The following is a 23,827-nucleotide window of genomic DNA, read 5'->3' on the forward strand; positions in this document are numbered from 1 at the left end:
CCGAATGGACCCCCGGGCTCGAACAGTCAAAACGACACACAAGACCAAAACAGAAGTGATCATATAACAGTGACATGTGAGTTCGAAACTGAACAAATGAAATTCAAAGTGAAACCATTGACCAAATTGCAGAAGATACAGAACACGTTCTATGAAAGGGAAAATCTTTTATAATGAATTTTGATGATTTTTTGTACACATTGTACTGGAATTTGACGGATGGTTTGACAAACTTCAAAGGATCTCCCGAAGGTCAAACATGGAAGTTAATTGAAATGATCCAGGACTGAGCAGTTTCACCTAGCGACAGTGCCTTGCTTGTATAGGAGAGAGATTTTTACGAAAGCCGGTTTGCAGATTTGTTCTGAAAACTGGTTTTAAAAACTAGTTTTTGTTTATTAGTTTTGTTTTTAGTTTTTGGTTTTTAGAAGAGAGATAGTTACGAAAGCGATTTTAACTTTTTACAGGTTGGCCTAAAAATAATATGTGTGTTTGACAAGTATTCCTGAAGTTCTTTGGCAGATTCTGAAACAAGTCCAGCCTCAAGCTCCCGCTTGGAATCAAGAAAAAAGCGGATAATAAGGAAAACGTGGAAACTTGTTAAGTAAAACAAGGCCGTCAATCGGTGTACTGTTGAGACATTAACGTGGAAAGAAGCGTGGAAAAGCACTGATAAGTTCAATTTTGTTGTCGCGTGTTGAATATTCAATTTGACGGATGGTTTCAAACGCAACTGAATTTAAATAACGAGAAGGCTCGCAACTCAAATAGACAATAAAATCAGTTGTGTTTCCGAACATATATAACCAGGACAATTGAAGGAAGCCTTTAAATTGGTTACGAAGTTAATCTTACAGCTTTTACGTTTTGACGACAAACATGAACAATTCCAGGCCAAAACACGGCGAATCAAATAAAAAAGCGTTTCTTAGCATTTTATTTTTCTAAAGATTCTTTGAATGCGTAACTGGGCTCCTTGAACAAGAAGATGGTTCAGTCTCTTTCAATCTAGGCCATAATGACTGGTGGAATCATCAATAAGAATGAGCCCTACCACAAAGAGTCGGCCAGGATATCTACCTTGTGTTGGTGTTTCGTATCAGAAATCGAATTTTTTATACCTTGGTAGCGTCCAGGCCTCAATATCAGCTCCAGAAGGTGTACACAGTGTAACAAGCCAATCACTGGTTTGTTAAAAGTAACAAGTATGAAAATATATTTATCGAAAATAGATTTTTAAGTCAAAACGGCACCAGGAAGCAAATGAAGAGACGACTCCGCGAGCTGGAAAGAAACTGGTGGGAAAACATTATCACCGCGTGCAAATGACATCAAATGACGAGCGAACATCAACCACGTGCAAAAATCAAATGACGAGCGAGATGTTGACAAAATCAAGTCCAATCTCGTTGCGACTGTCAAGAAAGTTCCTCGCTCTAGCTTGTTGTATTTTGTGGGTTGCTTCATTAATAATTTCTATGAGGTAGAATTGACATGCGAAGGTCTAGCAAAGTTTTCAGATTGTTTAATCGACGAGGAAACAATAGAATTTACAGAAACTTTTCTTGGGCGATTTTCTACTATCTGATGTGTCTCAAAAATGAGCATGTTTATGCAATTGATCTCATTCGCTTTAGAATCTTGGTCCTAACTGAAGCTAAAGAAGCTTTAATTTTTGATAGTCATATACACCGGGACCACATACACCGAGGCCCTAGAAGAAGCGCGGGCCAGACTCAAGACATCCGGGAAGTAAATGAAGAGACGCCTTATCATATTTCATGCTTGCCGTATTTTAAAGAACTCAATAATAATGCCGAAGGATAATCAATATTTGATCAATTTCTTGTTCGACGCTCTTTTGTGTCAATGCTTATCATAATTCATGCTTGACGTTTTTTAAAGAACTCATTAATAATGCCAAAGGGTAATCAATCTTTGATCAAATTTTTGTTCGACGCTCTTTTGTGTCAATTGTAAAAGGGACATGTGTGTTGAATGCGTTCAGGAACATGTAACCCACAAGTTAGAAAGCGCAAAAAGTCGGAAACAAGAAAAAGCACTCGAAATATTAAAGAAAGTTGATGTTATAGGGATCAAAGAGCTTATAGAGAAAATGACTAAAGAAAGAAATGTTAGAAAATGTGAAAAAGTACAAAATGCCTTGGTCGCTGAACTATCTGAGTTGAAACGAAAAAGCAAGTGTTATTAATTGGTAATGGACTTCGAAGCAATTTTCGGTTTCTTGCGCTGTTTTGTCTGTCAAAAATTTCTCAAGAAACCATTCTCCCTAGCTTGTGGAATTCTCATGTGTAGAAGTTGTCTTGATGGAATCAAAAAGAAGAGACCGTCCGTTGTCCTGCCTACGCTCATCTTCTCACCTTCAAATCCTAATCAGCCTCAAGTTTCACCTTGCGATAGTGCCTTGATTGTATAGAAGAGCGATTGTTACGAAAGCCGGTTTGCAGATTTTTTTGAAAACTAGTTTTAAAAACTGGTTGCGGAATTCTCATGTGTATAAGTTGTCTTGATGGAATCAAAAAGAAGAGACCGTCCGTTGTCCTGCTCACGCTCATCTTCTCACCTTCAAATCCTAATCAGCCTCAAGTTTCACCTTGCGATAGTGCCTTGCTTGTATAGAAGAGCGATTGTTACGAAAGCCGGTAAGCAGATTTTTTTGAAATTTAGTTTTAAAAACTGGTTTTTGTATTTAAGTTTTGTTTTCAGTTTTTGTTTTTTAGAAGAGAGATAGTTACGAAAACGGTTTTAACTAGTTACAGTTTGGCCTAAAAACCATATGTTTGTTTGACAAGTATCTCTGAAGTTTCTGCAAGTATCTCAGAAGTTCTTTGACACACTCTAAAACAAGTCCCGCCTCAAGCTCCCGCTCGAAATCAAGAAGAAAGCGGATAATAAAGAGAACGTAGAAACTTGTTAATTATTTAATTTATTTAGTGTGATGTGGTGTGTTGTTTTAAGATCAACTGAGATTCCGTTTCCGAATGGACCCCCGGGCTCGAACAGTCAAAACGGAAAAACAGACCAAAACAGAAGTGATCATATAACAGTGACATGTGAGTTCGAAACTGAACAAATGAAATTCAAAGTGAAACCATTGACCAAATTGCAGAAGATACAGAACACGTTCTGTGAAAGGGAAAATCTTTTATAATGAATTTTGATGATTTTTTGTACACATTGTACTGGAATTTGACGGATGGTTTGACAAACTTCAAAGGATCTCCCGAAGGTCAAACATGGAAGTTAATTGAAATGATCCAGGACTGAGCAGTTTCACCTAGCGACAGTGCCTTGCTTGTATAGGAGAGAGATTTTTACGAAAGCCGGTTTGCAGATTTGTTCTGAAAACTGGTTTTAAAAACTAGTTTTTGTTTATTAGTTTTGTTTTTAGTTTTTGGTTTTTAGAAGAGAGATAGTTACGAAAGCGATTTTAACTTTTTACAGGTTGGCCTAAAAATAATATGTGTGTTTGACAAGTATTCCTGAAGTTCTTTGGCAGATTCTGAAACAAGTCCAGCCTCAAGCTCCCGCTTGGAATCAAGAAAAAAGCGGATAATAAGGAAAACGTGGAAACTTGTTAAGTAAAACAAGGCCGTCAATTGGTGTACTGTTGAGACATTAACGTGGAAAGAAGCGTGGAAAAGCACTGATAAGTTCAATTTTGTTGTCGCGTGTTGAATATTCAATTTGACGGATGGTTTCAAACGCAACTGAATTTAAATAACGAGAAGGCTCGCAACTCAAATAGACAACAAAATCAGTTGTGTTTCCGAACATATATAACCAGGACAATTGAAGGAAGCCTTTAAATTGGTTACGAAGTTAATCTTACAGCTTTTACGTTTTCAACGACAAACATGAACAATTCCAGGCCAAAACACGGCGAATCAAATAAAAAAGCGTTTCTTAGCATTTTATTTTTCTAAAGATTCTTTGAATGCGTAACTGGGCTCCTTGAACAAGAAGATGGTTCAGTCTCTTTCAATCTAGGCCATAATGACTGGTGGAATCATCAATAAGAATGAGCCCTACCACAAAGAGTCGGCCAGGATATCTACCTTGTGTTGGTGTTTCGTATCAGAAATCGAATTTTTTATACCTTGGTAGCGTCCAGGCCTCAATATCAGCTCCAGAAGGTGTACACAGTGTAACAAGCCAATCACTGGTTTGTTAAAAGTAACAAGTATGAAAATCTATTTATCGAAAATAGATTTTTAAGTCAAAACGGCACCAGGAAGCAAATGAAGAGACGACTCCGCGAGCTGGAAAGAAACTGGTGGGAAAACATTATCACCGCGTGCAAATGACATCAAATGACGAGCGAACATCAACCACGTGCAAAAATCAAATGACGAGCGAGATGTTGACAAAATCAAGTCCAATCTCGTAGCGACTGTCAAGAAAGTTCCTCGCTCTAGCTCGTTGTATTTTGTGGGTTGCTTCATTAATAATTTCTATGAGGTAGAATTGACATGCGAAGGTCTAGCAAAGTTTTCAGATTGTTTAATCGACGAGGAAACAATAGAATTTACAGAAACATTTCTTGGGCGATTTTCTACTATCTGATGTGTCTCAAAAAATGAGCATGTTTATGCAATTGATCTCATTCGCTTTAGAATCTTGGTCCTTACTGAAGCTAAAGAAGCTTTAATTTTTGATAGTCATATACACCGGGACCACATACACCGAGGCCCTAGAAGAAGCGCGGGCCAGACTCAAGACATCCGGGAAGTAAATGAAGAGACGCCTTATCATATTTCATGCTTGCCGTATTTTAAAGAACTCAATAATAATGCCGAAGGATAATCAATATTTGATCAATTTCTTGTTCGACGCTCTTTTGTGTCAATGCTTATCATAATTCATGCTTGACGTTTTTTAAAGAACTCATTAATAATGCCAAAGGGTAATCAATCTTTGATCAAATTTTTGTTCGAAGCTCTTCTGTGTCAATTGTAAAAGGGACATGTGTGTTGAATGCGTTCAGGAACATGTAATCCACAAGTTAGAAAGCGCAAAAAGTCGGAAACAAGAAAAAGCACTCGAAATATTAAAGAAAGTTGATGTTATAGGGACCAAAGAGCTCATAGAGAAAATGACTAAAGAAAGAAATGTTAGAAAATGTGAAAAAGTACAAAATGCCTTGGTCGCTAAACTATCTGAGTTGAAACGAAAAAGCAAGTGTTATTAATTGGTAATGGACTTCGAAGCAATTTTCGGTTTCTTGCGCTGTTTTGTCTGTCAAAAATTTCTCAAGAAACCATTCTCCCTAGCTTGTGGAATTCTCATGTGTAGAAGTTGTCTTGATGGAATCAAAAAGAAGAGACCGTCCGTTGTCCTGCCTACGCTCATCTTCTCACCTTCAAATCCTAATCAGCCTCAAGTTTCACCTTGCGATAGTGCCTTGATTGTATAGAAGAGCGATTGTTACGAAAGCCGGTTTGCAGATTTTTTTGAAAACTAGTTTTAAAAACTGGTTGCGGAATTCTCATGTGTATAAGTTGTCTTGATGGAATCAAAAAGAAGATACCGTCCGTTGTCCTGCTCACGCTCATCTTCTCACCTTCAAATCCTAATCAGCCTCAAGTTTCACCTTGCGATAGTGCCTTGCTTGTATAGAAGAGCGATTGTTACGAAAGCCGGTAAGCAGATTTTTTTGAAATTTAGTTTTAAAAACTGGTTTTTGTATTTAAGTTTTGTTTTCAGTTTTTGTTTTTTAGAAGAGAGATAGTTACGAAAACGGTTTTAACTAGTTACAGTTTGGCCTAAAAACCATATGTTTGTTTGACAAGTATCTCTGAAGTTTCTGCAAGTATCTCAGAAGTTCTTTGACACACTCTAAAACAAGTCCCGCCTCAAGCTCCCGCTCGAAATCAAGAAGAAAGCGGATAATAAAGAGAAAGTAGAAACTTGTTAATTATTTAATTTATTTAGTGTGATGTGGTGTGTTGTTTTAAGATCAACTGAGATTCCGTTTCCGAATGGACCCCCGGGCTCGAACAGTCAAAACGGAAAAACAGACCAAAACAGAAGTGATCATATAACAGTGACATGTGAGTTCGAAACTGAACAAATGAAATTCAAAGTGAAACCATTGACCAAATTGCAGAAGATACAGAACACGTTCTGTGAAAGGGAAAATCTTTTATAATGAATTTTGATGATTTTTTGTACACATTGTACTGGAATTTGCCGGATGGTTTGACAAACTTCAAAGGATCTCCCGAAGGTCAAACATGGAAGTTAATTGAAATGATCCAGGACTGAGCAGTTTCACCTAGCGACAGTGCCTTGCTTGTATAGGAGAGAGATTTTTACGAAAGCCGGTTTGCAGATTTGTTCTGAAAACTGGTTTTAAAAACTAGTTTTTGTTTATTAGTTTTGTTTTTAGTTTTTGGTTTTTAGAAGAGAGATAGTTAGAAAGCGATTTTAACTTTTTACAGGTTGGCCTAAAAATAATATGTGTGTTTGACAAGTATTCCTGAAGTTCTTTGGCAGATTCTGAAACAAGTCCAGCCTCAAGCTCCCGCTTGGAATCAAGAAAAAAGCGGATAATAAGGAAAACGTGGAAATTTGTTAAGTAAAACAAGGCCGTCAATCGGTGTACTGTTGAGACATTAACGTGGAAAGAAGCGTGGAAAAGCACTGATAAGTTCAATTTTGTTGTCGCGTGTTGAATATTCAATTTGACGGATGGTTTCAAACGCAACTGAATTTAAATAACGAGAAGGCTCGCAACTCAAATAGACAACAAAATCAGTTGTGTTTCCGAACATATATAACCAGGACAATTGAAGGAAGCCTTTAAATTGGTTACGAAGTTAATCTTACAGCTTTTACGTTTTCAACGACAAACATGAACAATTCCAGGCCAAAACACGGCGAATCAAATAAAAAAGCGTTTCTTAGCATTTTATTTTTCTAAAGATTCTTTGAATGCGTAACTGGGCTCCTTGAACAAGAAGATGGTTCAGTCTCTTTCAATCTAGGCCATAATGACTGGTGGAATCATCAATAAGAATGAGCCCTACCACAAAGAGTCGGCCAGGATATCTACCTTGTGTTGGTGTTTCGTATCAGAAATCGAATTTTTTATACCTTGGTAGCGTCCAGGCCTCAATATCAGCTCCAGAAGGTGTACACAGTGTAACAAGCCAATCACTGGTTTGTTAAAAGTAACAAGTATGAAAATATATTTATCGAAAATAGATTTTTAAGTCAAAACGGCACCAGGAAGCCAATGAAGAGACGACTCCGCGAGCTGGAAAGAAACTGGTGGGAAAACATTATCACCGCGTGCAAATGACATCAAATGACGAGCGAACATCAACCACGTGCAAAAGTCAAATGACGAGCGAGATGTTGACAAAATCAAGTCCAATCTCGTAGCTTTTGTCAAGAAAGTTCCTCGCTCTAGCTCGTTGTGTTTTGTGGGTTGCTTCCTTAATAATTTCTATGAGGTAGAATTGACATGCGAAGGTCTAGCAAAGTTTTCAGATTGTTTAATCGACGAGGAAACAATAGAATTTACAGAAACATTTCTTGGGCGATTTTCTACTATCTGATGTGTCTCAAAAAATGAGCATGTTTATGCAATTGATCTCTTTCGCTTTAGAATCTTGGTCCTAACTGAAGCTAAAGAAGCTTTAATTTTTGATAGTCATATACACCGGGACCACATACACCGAGGCACTAGAAGAAGCGCGGGCCAGACTCAAGACATCCGGGAAGTAAATGAAGAGACGCCTTATCATATTTCATGCTTGCCGTATTTTAAAGAACTCATTAATAATGCCAAAGGGTAATCAATCTTTGATCAAATTTTTGTTCGACGCTCTTTTGTGTCAATTGTAAAAGGGACATGTGTGTTGAATGCGTTCAGGAACATGTAACCCACAAGTTAGAAAGCGCAGTTAGAAAGGGACCAAAGAGCTCATAGAGAAAATGACTAAAGAAAGAAATGTTAGAAAATGTGAAAAAGTACAAAATGCCTTGGTCGCTGAACTATCTGAGTTGAAACGAAAAAGCAAGTATTATTAATTGGTAATGGACTTCGAAGCAATTTTCGGTTTCTTGCGCTGTTTTGTCTGTCAAAAATTTCTCAAGAAACCATTCGCCCTAGCTTGTGGAATTCTCATGTGTAGAAGTTGTCTTGATGGAATCAAAAAGAAGAGACCGTCCGTTGTCCTGCTTACGCTCATCTTCTCACCTTCAAATCCTAATCAGCCTCAAGTTTCACCTTGCGATAGTGCCTTGATTGTATAGAAGAGCGATTGTTACGAAAGCCGGTTTGCAGATTTTTTTGAAAACTAGTTTTAAAAATTGGTTTTTGTTTTTTAGTTTTTGTTTTTTTCAGGTGTTTATACGCGGAATCCACGAAAGTTCTTTGAGTGGAATATAATTACGTTTTGGAACATGTTTAAATATTTGTTTCTTGAAACCGGGAACATACTGACAAAAAATTGTGAGCCTATTCAGTTTGATCCTGATTTCATATAGTCGTAATTTTAGTTGTGTGATGAAAATTTTCAAAGTTAAGCTACAGCACGGTAACGTTAAGGAAACATTTTCGATAATAGTTTAGACATTTAAGAATATATTATAAATGTTTTCGACAAAAAATAATGTTGAGTTGGAAGCATCATTTCCATAGATAGCGCCATCTATGGTGCGACGTATGATTTGAATGGTGATAATTGTAAAAAATATATTTAAACAGCTTCTGTAGTGTGAGAATTATATGCTTGATAATTCTAGCAGTAGAACATTTATTTCCGGAACTTTCGAAAAAAATCTGAGCGTCGTTTGATAAGTAGTTTTCCATACAAACTATATATAGATGTTTGGCAGCGCATAATCCTCTATGGTGGACATACCGGAATAGCTGATGTTTAAATAAAAATATAATTACCAAAGTTGATGAAATTGAATTGAATTGCAAGAAGTGAAGGAAGTTGTCCTGAAAGTGATATTATTACTTGACGTCGGGCACAATGAAATCTGCTGTAGCTATTGATAGGCACCTTTTTTGGCAGCTGATTTAATTGAAATATAATGTGGATGTTTACATACTCTATGATCTCAATATGATTAAAACAACGATGAAATCCATGCTTTTTGTGCTGTTAAGCGAACGTTAAATTTTAATATGGAGATAATTTGAATTAACCTTTTCTAAATTTCATTGTCATTATCGAATTCAGTATTACCAAACATTGTTTATCTTTTGTAGTTATTAAGTTAAGATTTTTTTTCGCTCTGATGAAATGATGAAAATGAGCCCATTGCTGTTCTCGTGGTGTAATCTTGCTAATGTAATGCTCGGTCTTTCGTAGAAAAAGACAAAAAAAATTGTCACTTTGTTAAAATGATAGTGAAGATAGTATGATTATATAATATGGAAAGCATCTGCATTTAACAGCACAGAAGACAACTAATTAGCAATTTAAATTTTGGTGATCCAAGAAGTTTTTATGCAACAGATTGACGAAAGCCACAATCGGTAGAATGCCATAAATTTACCAAAAAGGCAAAATTTGAAGAAAAAAAATTCAGTTGTAGTTTCCACAAGTTGTTACCTTGCCCATAAAGTGACTGGATAATTTTTTTTTCAGATTAGGTCTACTCTAATGGCCAGCGTTCGGTCCCTGATTGGGCTGGCTTTTTTCGCGGCCATCGGCGTCCTCATGTTGCTCTTAGGCTGTGCCCTTTACAACAACTGGTACCCTATGTTTATCCTCATTTTCTATGCCCTCTCCCCGGCTCCTTGTCTCATCGCCAGGCACTTCACAGACGATCTGGAACCCAGCGACTCGCCTCTTTGGGATCTGTGTATATTCCTAACAACTGGAATTGTAGTCTCCGCGTTTGGACTCCCAACTGTGTTTGCACACCAGGGAATCATAGGCATCCCATCATGTGTGCTAATCATGGCGGGAAACTTCGTGGTGTTTTGCACAATCTTGGCTTACTTCATGCTATTTACAGGCGACGACCAGTTTTCATTCGCAACGTGGATTTAGAATCCAACTGAGTTTGTCAACAATCTTCGTCGATATTTTACGCCAGTATGTCCCGTCACTGTGAATCTAAACTTTGGTAGTAATAACTATTATGAATTTTCAATTTCTAAACGTTTTGACAAATGGAGCTAAACTAAGTACCAAATTTCCATCTTTGAATCTTGAATAAGCAAGACATAATTTTGATGCTCGATATTTTTTTGTATCATTGTATGATCCTCACACAGCAAACGATTTGTAATTAGATTCTTTTAGAATTAAAACCCGTTTATGTTAGTTGTTTTCTCAATTAATAAAGGTCTTTAATCAGGTATTTCCGCTGCAAAATTAAAAGCATCTTATATCGCCAATTTTTTTCACGAGCCATCAAAATTTTTCGATATCTTCAAACCTCAATTACCTCTAAAATACCGTTGACCTATGCCGTTGAAACATTTATTTATGAAACACTGTAGCTAAATGCAATCCTATAGTTTTGTTATATCTACTCTCAATATTTTGATTGTTATGCAACGAAAGCAGAAATATAAGAAAACTAGTGCGTGGTTTCTAGATTTTTACTAAGGGTTGGGTATTCATAGCTACCAAAATGAAAAATAAGTCGAACAAGACTGCTCGTATCATTGCAAAGCCCTGGATTTTCCGACTACCTTTTAAGGTCTATGGAGCTTCAGTAATAACATGAAAAAATTAAATAGAATAAAATCAAAAAAAATTTTTAAATTCAAGATTTTTTGTGAAAATGATCCCCTCCACACGCAATATAAAATAATCCCCTCACACGCCATATAAAGTACAAAAGGATGAATTTCGCTCCTTGTGGCAAATCAATTATGGCAAATAAGCTTCTTTCAACCAATTTGCAACGATTTTAAGATGGATTGAATCTCCGCTTACGCGGTAATAGCGCGAATTATATCGCGCGTTAATTGTCCCAAATTGGCCTAAATGACAACCTTTAAACCCCCATAACTTTACGAAAAATGATCACAGGTAAAATATCTTTTCAAATTTGAGCTCAGGACAACAATAGTTTTTGAATGATATTTAAAAAATTCCGTCATAAATGGCTTGTTTAAAAATCGAAATTTGTCTGAAGAAAAAAAGCCACCCCGAGCACAAATATTCCGTTACTTTCGCTATGAAAGTCGGAAAAATAAGTCTCAAAACAAGCTAGCAATTGCAAAAGTTCCAAAAACTGTTCAATTGGTCAAAAACTGAGTCGAGTTTTTTAAACAACTTTAAAGCTGTTCGCGCGAATAGTCGCTCCGTGAAAGATTTAATATCAACCCTGAATCCGCTGCTGCACAGTAAAAAAAAACTAGTTTTGGTAAGGATGCGTTTGGCTATGCTGTTTTACTCCATTTAATTAAATAATCGAAGTATTCGTTGTGTCGAGCAGAATAATTTATGACTTGTGTTACTGATTTTTTTTGGGTGCTTTGAACGAGAGCTGTGGGAATTCTGCAATTCAGAATTTGGTCTCTTTTTTTTCACTGGAGAAGTAATATCTGATTCTACTACTATTTTTTTCCACTATTGTTTACTTGCACTATTTGTTAATCTACCGGCTTACCAATTTCAATCCGATTGAGGCAACTGTCCATTTCAGATATGTTTTTTCATTAAATGTCCAACGGATACTATACTGTACAAGTTGCAAGTAAGGACCTTGTCTGAAAAATAGCAGTTAATTTCTGCTTCTTATCATGAGAAGTCCTAACACTTCGTTCAACGGAGGGATTCCCCTTGCCTCGTCAGTTAACCAATCAGACTCTTCGTCTGGGATGATGACGTCATCTGAAGTACTGCCACCTTCCACTCCGGTCTCACCCTATCAAGGTCAAAGCTGTGTGTTCACTTGTTGGATATGTAGATTTCAGGTGAGTGTACATTTGATCCAAGCGCTTAATTTTTGTTCCTTCCACTTCACGAAGTCTGTTTGTTTTCGGTCGATTTTGACTTACTAAAAGAAAGATCGTAGGAAGTTAAGTATGGAGTGGGAGTATAATGTTGACACTTTTTTGGTCATTATTTTATATTGTACCAAGATTTTTAAATAAGTTTTCTCATTGTCGAGAAAAACAGGTAAACATTTATTTTTTAATTTTTCGAGTAGTTTTTTTTTAGACTGGAAATTTCCGAATGAGTTTCCAATCTTATTTCAAGATGTTCGCTAGAACCTCTAATTGGTTTGTCTCTTGACTTCACTGCTAACCAGCCTTTGCTGAGTCACCGTTGTAAATTTAGATCTCGCTATCAGGTATGCAGACTTTGTGGTTTCAATTACATTTTATCTTTTCTGCCTTCCATCTTGAACGGTTTTTGATTTCCCTTGTCCCTTCATTGCACTATAATTTCTCCTAGGAAAGTTTTCTGAAGATGTTTTGATCTATTTGGAAGTTTTTTAGGTGGATGACCCTGTCACGTGTGCCAATGGACACTTGTTTTGCAGACACTGCGTGAACAGATGGATTGAGCCACGCTCATACACTTCATATCTCTCCAACGGCTCAAACTCTGCCATTGGTCTCGACCAAAATGGTACTAGAGGTCATGATGAGATATCGCAATCTAACGGAACCGTTCATAATGGAGGAAGTGTACCTAGGAAGAGTTTCTGCCCCACATGTAGGATTCCGTTGAGTGTCGAGAGTCTGAGACCTATATTGGGTTAGTTGTGTTTAAGTTTCATTTTACTGCTAGTGAAAATCATTTTGTGCGTTTCGTGATTATTTGTACGATTCGGCCTTATTTTCATCCTTGTTTGAAGCAGACATTTGGAAGCTGCACATGTTACTATTTCACGTGTTTGGAACTATTAATTTGCATTATTTTTTTTGAATAACAGGAGCCCAAGAGGAGCATTCGAATAGTACATACAGAGGCAAAAGTGCAGACGAAAACTCGTGTGTGAAAATGGTGCTATCCAGAAAAGAACTGAGGAACCAACGCTTCAGCTCTCTGAGGGACCTATATGAGGTAACTTAGTTTTGAGTGTGTTAACAAAATATTTGAAAGTGCGAAAAAGCGTTTATGATAAGGAAATGGCTGAACAAAATGTTTCCAATAACTGCGATTTCAACTTTTGCTCTCTAATTTATTTAAAAGTTTTTGATTCTTTTGCGCAACATTGATTTAATGTGTTATATACAAAAATAATGCAGAAAAGTGTCTTGTTGTTCTGGTCACTCTCGAAGAGTGGAAAAAAGTATGGATTAGGTTCAGTTTTCGTAATTTTTTCTAGCCAGTTTTGACTACCTGAAGGAAGCTCGTAGTGGTAAAATGTGCTATCATAAAAAACCCCAGTGGTCGTGATTTGGATTCTTGAAAAAAAATGAAAAATTTCTGTCAGGAGAAAAAGCGGCTATCCTTGTTTGTTTTGTTTGTTTGTTTTGTTTGTTTGTTTAGAGTGAGATCACTCTTCTGTTGAGTGAGATTGAAGATCTAGAAGACCGGTTGAGTAGTAGGAGGGGAGCCAAGTATGAGTCAGCAGGTGTGCAGACAGATGGCCCAATGGCCTCCATGAAACAGCTCCTCAGCACCACAGACAAGTTCGAGACCACTCTTAGACTGTCACTAGAACTGAAGGCTGAAAACGATTCCCTTAAGAAGGTATCATTCAAGTTCAAATCGGCTCTTTGATTTGCTCAAAAATGACTTTTAGCATACGAAGTAGCAATCAAAGCATTCGTAATTCCATTATATCGATATCATAAAACAGAGTAGAAAGAAGCGTTAAAAGCTCTAAGTCAAACTAAATTTTTTGAAAATGATTTTTCGAGATCGATTGATTTATTTAACAGATCACATCAGCGCTTTTTCATCTATATGGTTTTTGCACTGTGAAACACTTGAAGTTAAACATGGGCTGTGTAGTTTGTAGTTTAGTAACCGTTTCTCAAGTGCTAAAAGTCTACGAGGCTTCTTGTGAATTTCAATGATTTGCTTTGTTATTTCAGAGAAATGAGGACTTGGAGATGGAGAGGAGCAGTCTGCAAAGGGCACTAGGCAGGGTGGATCATGACGACAGGAGCAACGGAACCACACCTTCAACTCCGTCCAAGTTAGTGCTTTTACGGAATGTAACTTAACGCTATAGATATTTCGCATTTTTGGAAAACTTTCTCAAAAGTCGGTTTTAAAGAACGAGTTCAATTATGTTTTCTCTAGTACTATCATTACTACTCTGGTCCTATTCATTGAGTCTTATATGCAATTGAAAACGATCGGCTCTCTTGTGTTTCAGGTTTGGTGGCAAGTATGTTGTCTCTACACTGGAGAAAACTATCGAAGGCCTGCAGAAAGAAAACGAACAATTAAAGAAAGCCCTGGACAGACAAGACCAGTTCATAAAAGACCTGGAAGCTAGAAAACACTCATCATCTACCTCAAACACTGAGCTAGAATTGAATTCGTGGGGTAATCTGAAGACTATTTCTGAAAACAATACTAGCGGCAGTTCAAGTGCAAGGAAGTTGGGAAGTCGTGTTAAATCGTTCGGTGAAATCGCGTTGCCTTCACAATCACCATGCAAGAATCTAGCTATGAAGAGTTCAACTAAATCAGAGTCCAAAAAGCCATACCAATCCAAGACTGAACCAAAAAGCAAAATGGAAGGAAGTTGTACTCCAAAAATGGCGGCAAAAGAAATTGAAAATGAGATCAGCAATTGTGAAAATAGTAGTGTCAGGCCTACTAGGAGAACTTTATTTTCAAATGAAACTAAGAGGTTCATTGAGAAGGAACCTAGCTCTTCAGAAGCTCAACTTCTGTCTGAAACTACTGCTCTCACTTTCAATGGACATAAAATTGCTAATGTTCAATCAAAATTATCTGATAAGATTGGGTTAGAAAGTGATCTAACGGATAAGACTGGAAAATCTCCAAAGACCAGGAATCCATCGCCATCTAAGATTCCAAGACCCAGATCACAGTCGCCCAAAGTGGCACAAGAACTGGGCATCAACTCAACAGCTGTCAGAAGATCACCGAGGAAAAATCCTCTGCTAGAAGTTATTTCGGAGAGTTCACCAGGCCACCGAAATAATAGTTCACATCGTGAAAAATCAGATGTACAAGTTGCGGAGGATAGGGATAGCCGCCACATTGATGTCTGTCCTAAAGATGATTTGGAAAAGAGTTTTGAAAACAATGGTAGCCGAGATGGGTCATCTAGTTGCAGGAAAATTGTGGATCATGACAGCCTAAAATCAAACCATAGTTCAAAATTACTAAATGAAATCAAATCACTGAATGATACACTGGAGCTTTCAGTTGGATCAGATCTGTTTGGTGAAGCAAACGATGACCTTTTAAATTGTGAAAATGCGGTGACAAATAATTTGCAAGATTCTGTTCATACACATATCGGTCAAAAACCAAGTGTACCCAGTAGTTTCAATACTCCCAAGATATGCCCCCCGCATGTAGAGGATGATGCCGACCAATCAGACGCTTTTTTGAATGAAATATTTTCAAGTACCGAAAAACGAGTGGGAGACAGAATATCAACAAAATTGAACAGCACTTCATCGTCAATTAAAACCACTGACGGCAATGAAGAAAAACTGGAATCTAATTCAATTCAATTAGGGAGACTTTCTAGTCTAGACGAATTCAAATCGCTATCGTCAGCTATTGTTTCTCAGAGTGCTGAAATGTCTGAGGTGTCCAGAAATAAGCGATTAGAAAGTGATTTCTCAAATGACAATCAGATTGCCTTGTCGCCTGGTAAAAGACATTCGGCCGAGTTCTATCCCGTGTCAAGAACGAAAGCCTCTGAATCAGATGCGAGTATCAAAACTAATTCAGAGCTACAAATAGTTACGCCGAGTTTTGTAAATTCTGCAAGAACTAGCACAAACCTATCGATTGATACGCAGTCAGTCTTGGCCAATCTAAATAATTATCAGATAAGTTTGTCTGAGATCACAACTAGGTACCAATCAGCGCTGAGTTCGAAAATCAATGATATTACACAATCAGAAACGACCAAGTACTCCATTGGAGATAATAAAGTATCCAAAAATCTATCTTCGAAAAATCTTTTAAGTGGCTGTGGTCGACTTGCAAGTGATGATGGTTTGGAAGCCTCTACTTCTAGCAATGTTGGAACTTCATCTAATTGTGTGACCAGACCCGACTTTCTAAAAGACGTAGACGAAACGTTAGATGAAATTAGAAGACTGAAAGAACAATCAATCCACTCTTTAGCAACTGCGTCTACTAGTCCGACTGTTCAAAATGCAGACTGTTTAGTGACATCAAACATGAAGACCCCTAGAAAGGGAAACCAAGAGTTGCGACTAGGGATACTCAGTTTGGAAGGCACAAAGTCACCTGTTTCGAGTGCAATCAACACAACCCCGAGGTCAACAATAAAGCGAACGTTCGAAGAAATGACTCTGAAGTAATTAGTATAATTTGAGTAAAAAATTACTAGAATTTTGAAAAGACTTGATCTTGTTTTCCATTTAATCTGTATTGGTGATGTTCATTACAATTTGTATTCTCTCTCATTGTCTAGTTTTTAAATTGACAAATCTTTTTGAATAAGTATCATGACTCGTATGATCCAACAGAAAACTAGATTTTGGAACTCTCAGCGATAACTCGTGTGATAGGTGTTCTTCACGGTGTCCGGTTAATAAGACCAATGTTGTTACGACACCAACAGCTTTTGGCGGGACTTCAAGACGACGCTAAACTTTATGTAGGTCGTGATAAAGCTTAAACGTGCAAAATTTCATTCGTTTCTGGAAGCTTTAACATGAAACATGAATTTTTCACAAGATAATTTTAAAGATAAGGTTATATCAACCACGTGTTTTTTTTTACTTATTCCGCCCAATTTTCTTTATTTCGCAAGTTTGTAATATATAATCTATAAATGAAACAAAACACTAATCGCACTGATTGGTTAAGTTAATACAAATGCGATCACTTAACTCATTGGCCGATTTCTAACAAGGCCGAATTTTGAGCAATTGCGAAAGTATTCGATTTTCCCTGAAGCTATCTTTTCTGTGTTTTTTTTCTGGTCTGAGTAAAAATCTACAGCTTGTTTGAAATAAGAGAGAAAATTTCACCATACAGTTAAGTTTTTTGGCTAATTCATAAATCGACCTAAAATTGTGAATAATACATTTTGAGATGATGCTGAAATTTGATTGGCTAATTGTAGCCATTCAGATTTAAGTGGAATAGTTCTCGTTCGAGTTTTTGAAACGTTGATTTTCGGGCGGAGTAAGTGAAAAGACCCCATCTACAAACCAGAAATAATTATCGAAAGATTCGGCTTCTTTTGTTTGACTAAAATGAAACTGTCCATAATTGTTGCAAATAGTTATCATCATCAACAGTTTTTTTTATAGATCGTGATAAAACTTAAACGTGCATCTTTTTAATCGTTTCTGAAATACATAACAGAAATACAATTCAGCTACAAAACAAAATTAATTACCGAAAATTAATGCACTAATCAAATTATTTTTTTTTGAAGCGAAAAAAATAATTTCAAGAAATTGTTAAAAAACTGAAAAGTCAAACAATTGCGCATTTTAAACACACTGAAGATTTAGACAACAAGGATAACCGGTTACTGTGCAAGTAGCTCTGAATGTTCCGACCACAGTCTTAGAAAAATATTTAAAAAATTTTTTTTCAAAATATTGTAATTTTCCGCAAGGTGTGCAAAAGATCAAAACAAAAAAACTCTAGGCATATTTGACAATCATATTAAATAAAGAAAAGTGATAAGAAAAACGAAAAAATATTGAAAAAAAAATTTCAAAAAAAATAAGTTTTGCGGACTTTTTAACCTTTGCTTACAAAATGGCGCTAAAAGCTCCGAAAACTACTTTTACGTGAATACAACTGAGTTTTCACGGCTTAAATTAAACTTAAATAACCATATTCGTTCAATATTAGACCAAAGTCAAAAAAAATCCAACTGGTTCTCGCAACTGAAAATATTTTTGATCTTTTTTATCGTTATCATACAAAAACCCTTCCAATCGTTATTCGAACGATAAAAAAGATCAAAAATATTTTCAGTTGCGAGAACCAGTTGGATTTTTTTTTTATTTTGGTCTAATATTGAACGAATATGGTTATTTAAGTTTAATTTAAGCCGTGAAAACTCAATGACAAAGCAGACAAAAAACTATCCGAAAGCTGAGAAACTTGCCCGATTCGGAAGAAAATTTCAAAAGTGTCTGTGTCTCACATGGCTACTCGAGGGAAGCTAGATCTTTGAGAAAACAAAAGATGGTCGAGGCCAAAGAAAAGGACGGTGATGATTCAAACCAAATGGTCTTTTCAGTGAAACGCAAGGCGAATGAACTTAAATTTAACAGAAAAAAATCTACGTTAGCTAATTCAAACCAAAAAGAAACAAAACAAAAAACTGACTCTTTTCAAGCTTCAAAGCCTTGCTTTTACAATGTACGAAACCTGCTAAATCTATAAAAAAAAACTCAACAAATCAGTAGTCTAATCACTAGTTAATACACTTGCGAAGCAGATGTGTTTGTACGAATTTACATTATTTTTCTAAATTAAGGCGCGAATAAAAGTGCTAATTGTGGTGGCTCTTTTGAATCAGTATAATATCATATGTGCTTGGACATTTGGCCAGTCGAAAGTTAACATAGTTAATGCATTTTTAATTCATCAAATGAACCGAAAATAGTTAATTGTTTCAAACAGCAGTTCAACAATAAAAAGTTTGATTTCAGAAAGTTTGCAACTCAATGTATCTCGCTTTTTTGAAGTGCATAAACTACATAAATTGGTTTTATGCTTTCCAGTTTAAAACATGCAAAATTGCTTCTTTTTGTTATTGGTGTTACTTTTGCTGCATCGAATTGGCTATATATTAGCATCTTTAGCCGTGTTATTGGTGAATAGGTTTTTGGAATTTTAGGCATCAGTTGATGAGAAGTTAGTTAGTGCGTGAGACTCAAATTTGCTAGGTCGCAGATTTTAATCCGACAAGCAGCCAATTTGAGGCTTATTTCTACTTTTTCTCATTTCACTTGTTAGAGCTGCTTTTTGGTCGTGTTCTTGCAAGTGTTTAGGAAGCGCAGCTTCGCCTCTATATGAATTTTGCAATAATAATGCTTACGGAGACTTGGTTAACAGACAATCTAAAAAAAAGGCGAATTAGTTTTAAACAACACCAATAACATCCGAGCTAACAGGCAAGCAAAATGGGACAGGTATTTACAGCAATGGAGGAGTACTGATTGGATTTAGAAATCAAATAAAGCACGAACACTTTAACACAGAAGTACTTGATTTAAATTAGTCTTTCATTTTGATCAAACTTTTCGAATCTCGGCCTTTTTTTCTTATAGTTTTACAGAGCTCACTATCCGGTAGTTCATATCAAGTCAGCACTTCTTCCATGTTTAAAATGTGGGATTTTTGAAGACTGATACCCAAAAATGTTAATCTCGCGTGAGATTATAACTTGCCCGACATTGAATGGAAAAATACTTGTTTGACAGAAAATGATTACAATGAAACTTGATTGCTCAAGTGAAACAAATGAAGGATCCAGCTTCGTTTTCTGATCATATGCTTATTGCAATTGACCCTGCTAGACACAGAACAACTACAAAAGATCAAATCACCTTATTTCTACAGCTTCTGCAAATGTCAGTTTGAAAATCAGACGGGTAAATGCTCGTCAGCCCTTTCATGCCTTTCTGTTACAGCAACATGAATGTAAATACTGATTTGTGGTATAATTGGATCTTCGAACTAATTGATAAAAAACCCCTTCTAGAACTCGGAAACGGAAAAGTCTATCAGCCTGGATTTCCTCTGAATCCGCGCATGTAATAAATAAGTTGGAAGTTCAAAGAAACAAGTTAATGATACGCTGCAAAAGTTCATACATGGCCAACAAAGTTCAAGCGTTTTAAATTGAATGCTCTTGATTGCAAGGTGCTTATAGGCAGCAATATGAAACAGGAGTGTTTTCAACTAGAAAAAATAAAAGCGAGATATTCAAATACCTAAAACGTCTCGGCTGAGAAAATTTTCCACCAAGAGTCCTCGACCCCTCAACAAATTGCGAGGGCAGTGAAAATAAAGACTGGTGTAAATAAAAGCAGAGGGCCAATTCAATCACCACCCATATTTTCCGAAACAACCAGGACCGAATCAATGTCTTTTTTTATTAAAAATCCTTGTTCCATTGAACAAAAAATTTTACCAGAAATTGAAAAATGGAAGTGTGTTGTCAATCTTCAAGAAAGACAACAAAGCAGACGTCTCGATCTATCATCCAGTAACGTTATTTAATGTTGTTTCTACTGTCCTTGAAAAAGTCATTTTCTGAGCCATAACTGAATGTTTTTTAGATAAACAGTCTGAATTCCAGTTTGGCTTTGTTCCAGGAATGTCAGTTATTTCACAACTAATTTCTAGTCTCTCTAAAATCTATAAAAACTTTAGCTGCATAGATAGTTGCAGATTGTTGTTGCTGTTCGATTTTTCGAGAAATTGAAGCTGGGAGTTTATTGAAGAAGTTGATTAATTTCAGAAGAGTTTTTTCTCCTGATTCGGGGTTCTCTGAATGATAGCACCAACGAGTCAGACTCAATGCAGCCTTCTCCCAGCAAAAGTTAATGTAACTTCGGAGCTCAACAGCTCCAGTTTTTGGACGTCTTTTGATTCTTTTGTACATAAGTGATCTACTTTTGAATGTGCAAACCGCAGTTCCAGTCGACCTAAAGTTGAAATATTGAGGAAAATGTTTAAAAGAACTATCAGAGGATCTGAAAATTTTGCACAAATGAAGCAACAAAAGCTGCTTCCTTTTCAACTTCCATCAAGGCTCAGTCACTGAGTTGATCACTGGCCAGAAGCAAAGAAATCCCGAAATATGCAACCTTGGTTTTGGAACGGAAAAGCGGCAGAATCACAAAACTGTGAAAGAATTGAGGATGATTATCAATGAAATTCTTTATTGGTCAATTATAGAACCGGTGAACCATTTTCAAACATTTTCCTGCTCAAAAGAAATTGCTGAAAAAATTTATTTGCATAGTGCAGTTATTAACACAGTTCTTCTTCAAGCGTCAGAATCCCGGGAGCTGAAGTGATCAAATTTTGTTCTTCTATAGAATTTCAACAAGAAAATTCGTTTTTGGATCACCGATATTAGTTTGTACAAGCAATCGTTGATATCTCTGAGTTTGTTGCTTCCTTTATATATCAAAATTCTCAAAGAGCTATATTGCTATACGGCAGTGTTATCAATGGGAGATATGGAGTCATTTTTCAAATTATTTTGTCATCAGGGAAGAAGGAGGACAACCTAGAATACATTTATCAGAAATCAATTATGAGCTCCAGCGTAAGAGATTCTGTTAACGCACTGTTTTCAGAATTAACTGCATCCAAATTTTTTTGAAGAAGCTCATCTGAAAAGAAAACTGTTAAGCCTGATGTGGAGCTTCTTTTCAACATACTGGACTGAAAACAACCCATGCATATGCACCTTCATCTGTTTGTGCCATTTTTTTTTGTGCTAAACAGATACTTTAGGCCTGACCTTGAAGTCATATTAACCTCAGTGGCATATCCACGAAGTCATACTAATAAAATTAATAACGACAATAATATCGGGCGAGGAAGAGCGTAGCAATATCTCTTTGAAGTACCACGGGGAGCTGCTGGAGCGAGTAAGACGCAGCCAGCCGAGGGTCGCGGTACGAGGTGCGCGGGGTGGCTATGATGGCGACGTGACACAGGTTTTTGGTAGCAATCGGGGACCAGCCACAGAGAGCTTCGTGTGAAAGTGAATTGAAAGTAGTGCCGGCTTCTTCACAGGGAAGTCTACGTTTGGATATCTTCCGGTCGTCGGATATCTCAGGGGCGTAACCAGCGGATGTTCCTTTAAGAGAGAGAGTGTGGCTGGCTGCATAGAACTTATCACTGTCTCATCAAGAGCGGTGGGGCGACTTCGGGACCAACAGGGAAGAAAGATGTCACCTCGACGAGAACGGGTGTTCGTGAGGTTGAATTTTTTGAGCCTGGGGTAAAGAGCGGCCTTGAAGGCGACGTTGAAGATGGTGTCGCAAAAGCGGTCGTGTCAGTGAATTCAGTCGCTGAGAGACGCTGAGTGGACCGGTGACCAGGAAGAGTCATTGATGGTGTCCGTCAGCTGTGTTTGGGCCTTTGGAGCAAGAGAGACGAGAAGAGACAAAATGTTGGCTTGAAGTCCTGCATTGTCGAAACACAGTCTTGAAACGGAGCGGATATTTCACAAGAGTAGTTAACAGTGATCTGCTCCCCGAGTTGAGATTTTTCACTTAATTTGAAGAAAGATTCGAGCGATTTGAGAGGTTTTTTAGACAATTGCGCACCGATTTTTGCATCATAATGAGTGGTTTAAGCGGTTTTTGAGCTGTTTATCTAAAAACACCGATCAAAAACCGCGCAAGATTTGAACGGTTTTTGAGCGGTTTATCTAAGAAAACCGCTCAAAACCTGAACGGTTTTCGAGCGGTTTTTCTAGATAAGCCTCTCAAAAACTGTTCAAGTCTTGCGCGGTTTTGAGTGTTTTATTTTAGATAAACCGCTCAAAAACCGTTCAAATCTTGCGCAATTTTTGAGCAGTGTTTTTATATAAACAGCTCAAAAACCGCTCATTATGCAGCAAGATTTGAGCGGTTTTTCCAAAAAACCGCCCAAACCGCTCAAATCTTGCTGGAAAACTGCTCAAACCGTTCAAATCTTGGGTGGTTTTTGAGCGGGATCTCGATCGGGTCGGCAAGAGACTTTGTGTCAAGGAGACTTTGTGTCAAGCAGACTTCCTAAGAAAGCAGCGTCACAGACTTTGGAGGCAATCGGAAGGCCAATCCCGCCTTTCGAAAGAAGCAGCCAAGACTGGATGCGTTGACATTCAGAAACGGTAGAGACCTTAATTGCTTCGAGGGCAATAAGAACGGCTTTGTCAAAATCAGAAAGAGCGGCAGAAGCGGAAATGAGGTTGCAAGTACTGAGGCTGAAATAAATTTTGGGGAGAGTGGCACAACTTCGGAGCAGCTGCAGCTCCAGTTGGGGGTATGCAAGCAGCCGAACTGACTCCGTGGTGTCTTGGCACTTGTCGACTTGCTTGGATAGCATCCGATTAACGAACTCTGGCCTGTTGGAAACTGGGAAACTGTAGCTCCTAAGTTCTTGAGACCATCATCATGTACAATTATTTCTGGCGGCACAAGACTGAAATCTAGAGAGGGGTTGAGAGACCACAACTCGCACTTGTCAATAAAGACTCTTAAGTCTACTTCATTCGTTAAAGAACTGATGAATGTGAATGCTTGAGAAAGAGTGTGAACTGTCCCAACGAGGGAGCCGTTGTCAAGGTTTCAAAATAAAAACACGCTTGTTTGTATGAAATGCATATTTAAACAGAATTAGGTTTCAGAATTAGTGCATGCTTGGGGAAGAATTTCTTCATTAGGTCACTTTAGGGGGAGGGGGGGGGGGGGGGGGGGGGGGGGAGCGTTGTACGGTTGATCACAAAAATGAATTAAAATTGCTCTGAAATCTGCACCTTTTTCTATATATAATCAAATTCGATCTCATTTGTTAGCGAGGGTGAGATTTTTTGCTACTTGACTCGGATTTACGCCGCAGATGTAATCATTATACTCTTCCAACAATTTTTTAATCGTTCTGCACTTGGACACATTCTAGTTTTGAACCCTCAGTCTTCTAAACCGATTTCATGAATTCTATTATACTTCTGATAGAATTTA

General features: G+C 37.3%; 3 protein-coding genes across 3 annotated transcripts in view; all 3 read left to right on the forward strand.

Moving 5' to 3' along the window:
• LOC134846382 (ATPase inhibitor, mitochondrial-like) overlaps nt 1–23,827 on the forward strand; it is a 181,162-nt gene that overhangs the window by 48,115 nt on the left and 109,220 nt on the right. The gene's annotated exons all lie outside the window — the stretch shown is intronic.
• On the forward strand, nt 9,651–10,043 carry LOC134846603 (leptin receptor overlapping transcript-like 1). Its single transcript, XM_063863987.1, has one exon. It carries the CDS (start codon nt 9,651–9,653, stop codon nt 10,041–10,043), a length of 393 nt encoding a protein of 130 aa, XP_063720057.1.
• LOC134846280 (uncharacterized) lies at nt 11,660–16,580 on the forward strand. Its single transcript, XM_063863566.1, has 6 exons — nt 11,660–11,926; nt 12,455–12,716; nt 12,895–13,025; nt 13,455–13,658; nt 14,006–14,109; nt 14,293–16,580. Exons 1-6 carry the CDS (start codon nt 11,753–11,755, stop codon nt 16,457–16,459), a joined length of 3,042 nt encoding a protein of 1,013 aa, XP_063719636.1. The 5' UTR covers nt 11,660–11,752; the 3' UTR covers nt 16,460–16,580.

The sequence above is a fragment of the Symsagittifera roscoffensis genome, chromosome 5, assembly GCF_963678635.1.
Source record: "Symsagittifera roscoffensis chromosome 5, txSymRosc1.1, whole genome shotgun sequence".
NCBI classification, from domain to species: Eukaryota; Metazoa; Xenacoelomorpha; order Acoela; family Convolutidae; genus Symsagittifera; species Symsagittifera roscoffensis.

Bases quoted from the DNA above. Each gene is read 5' to 3' on its own strand.
- LOC134846280 (XM_063863566.1), top strand. From the start codon at position 11,753: ATGAGAAGTCCTAACACTTCGTTCAACGGAGGGATTCCCCTTGCCTCG. The intron at 12,717-12,894 runs GTTAGTTGTGTT...TTTGAATAACAG, and splicing joins GAGTCTGAGACCTATATTGG to GAGCCCAAGAGGAGCATTCG. The intron at 13,659-14,005 runs GTATCATTCAAG...TTGTTATTTCAG, and splicing joins AAAACGATTCCCTTAAGAAG to AGAAATGAGGACTTGGAGAT.
- LOC134846603 (XM_063863987.1), top strand. From the start codon at position 9,651: ATGGCCAGCGTTCGGTCCCTGATTGGGCTGGCTTTTTTCGCGGCCATC.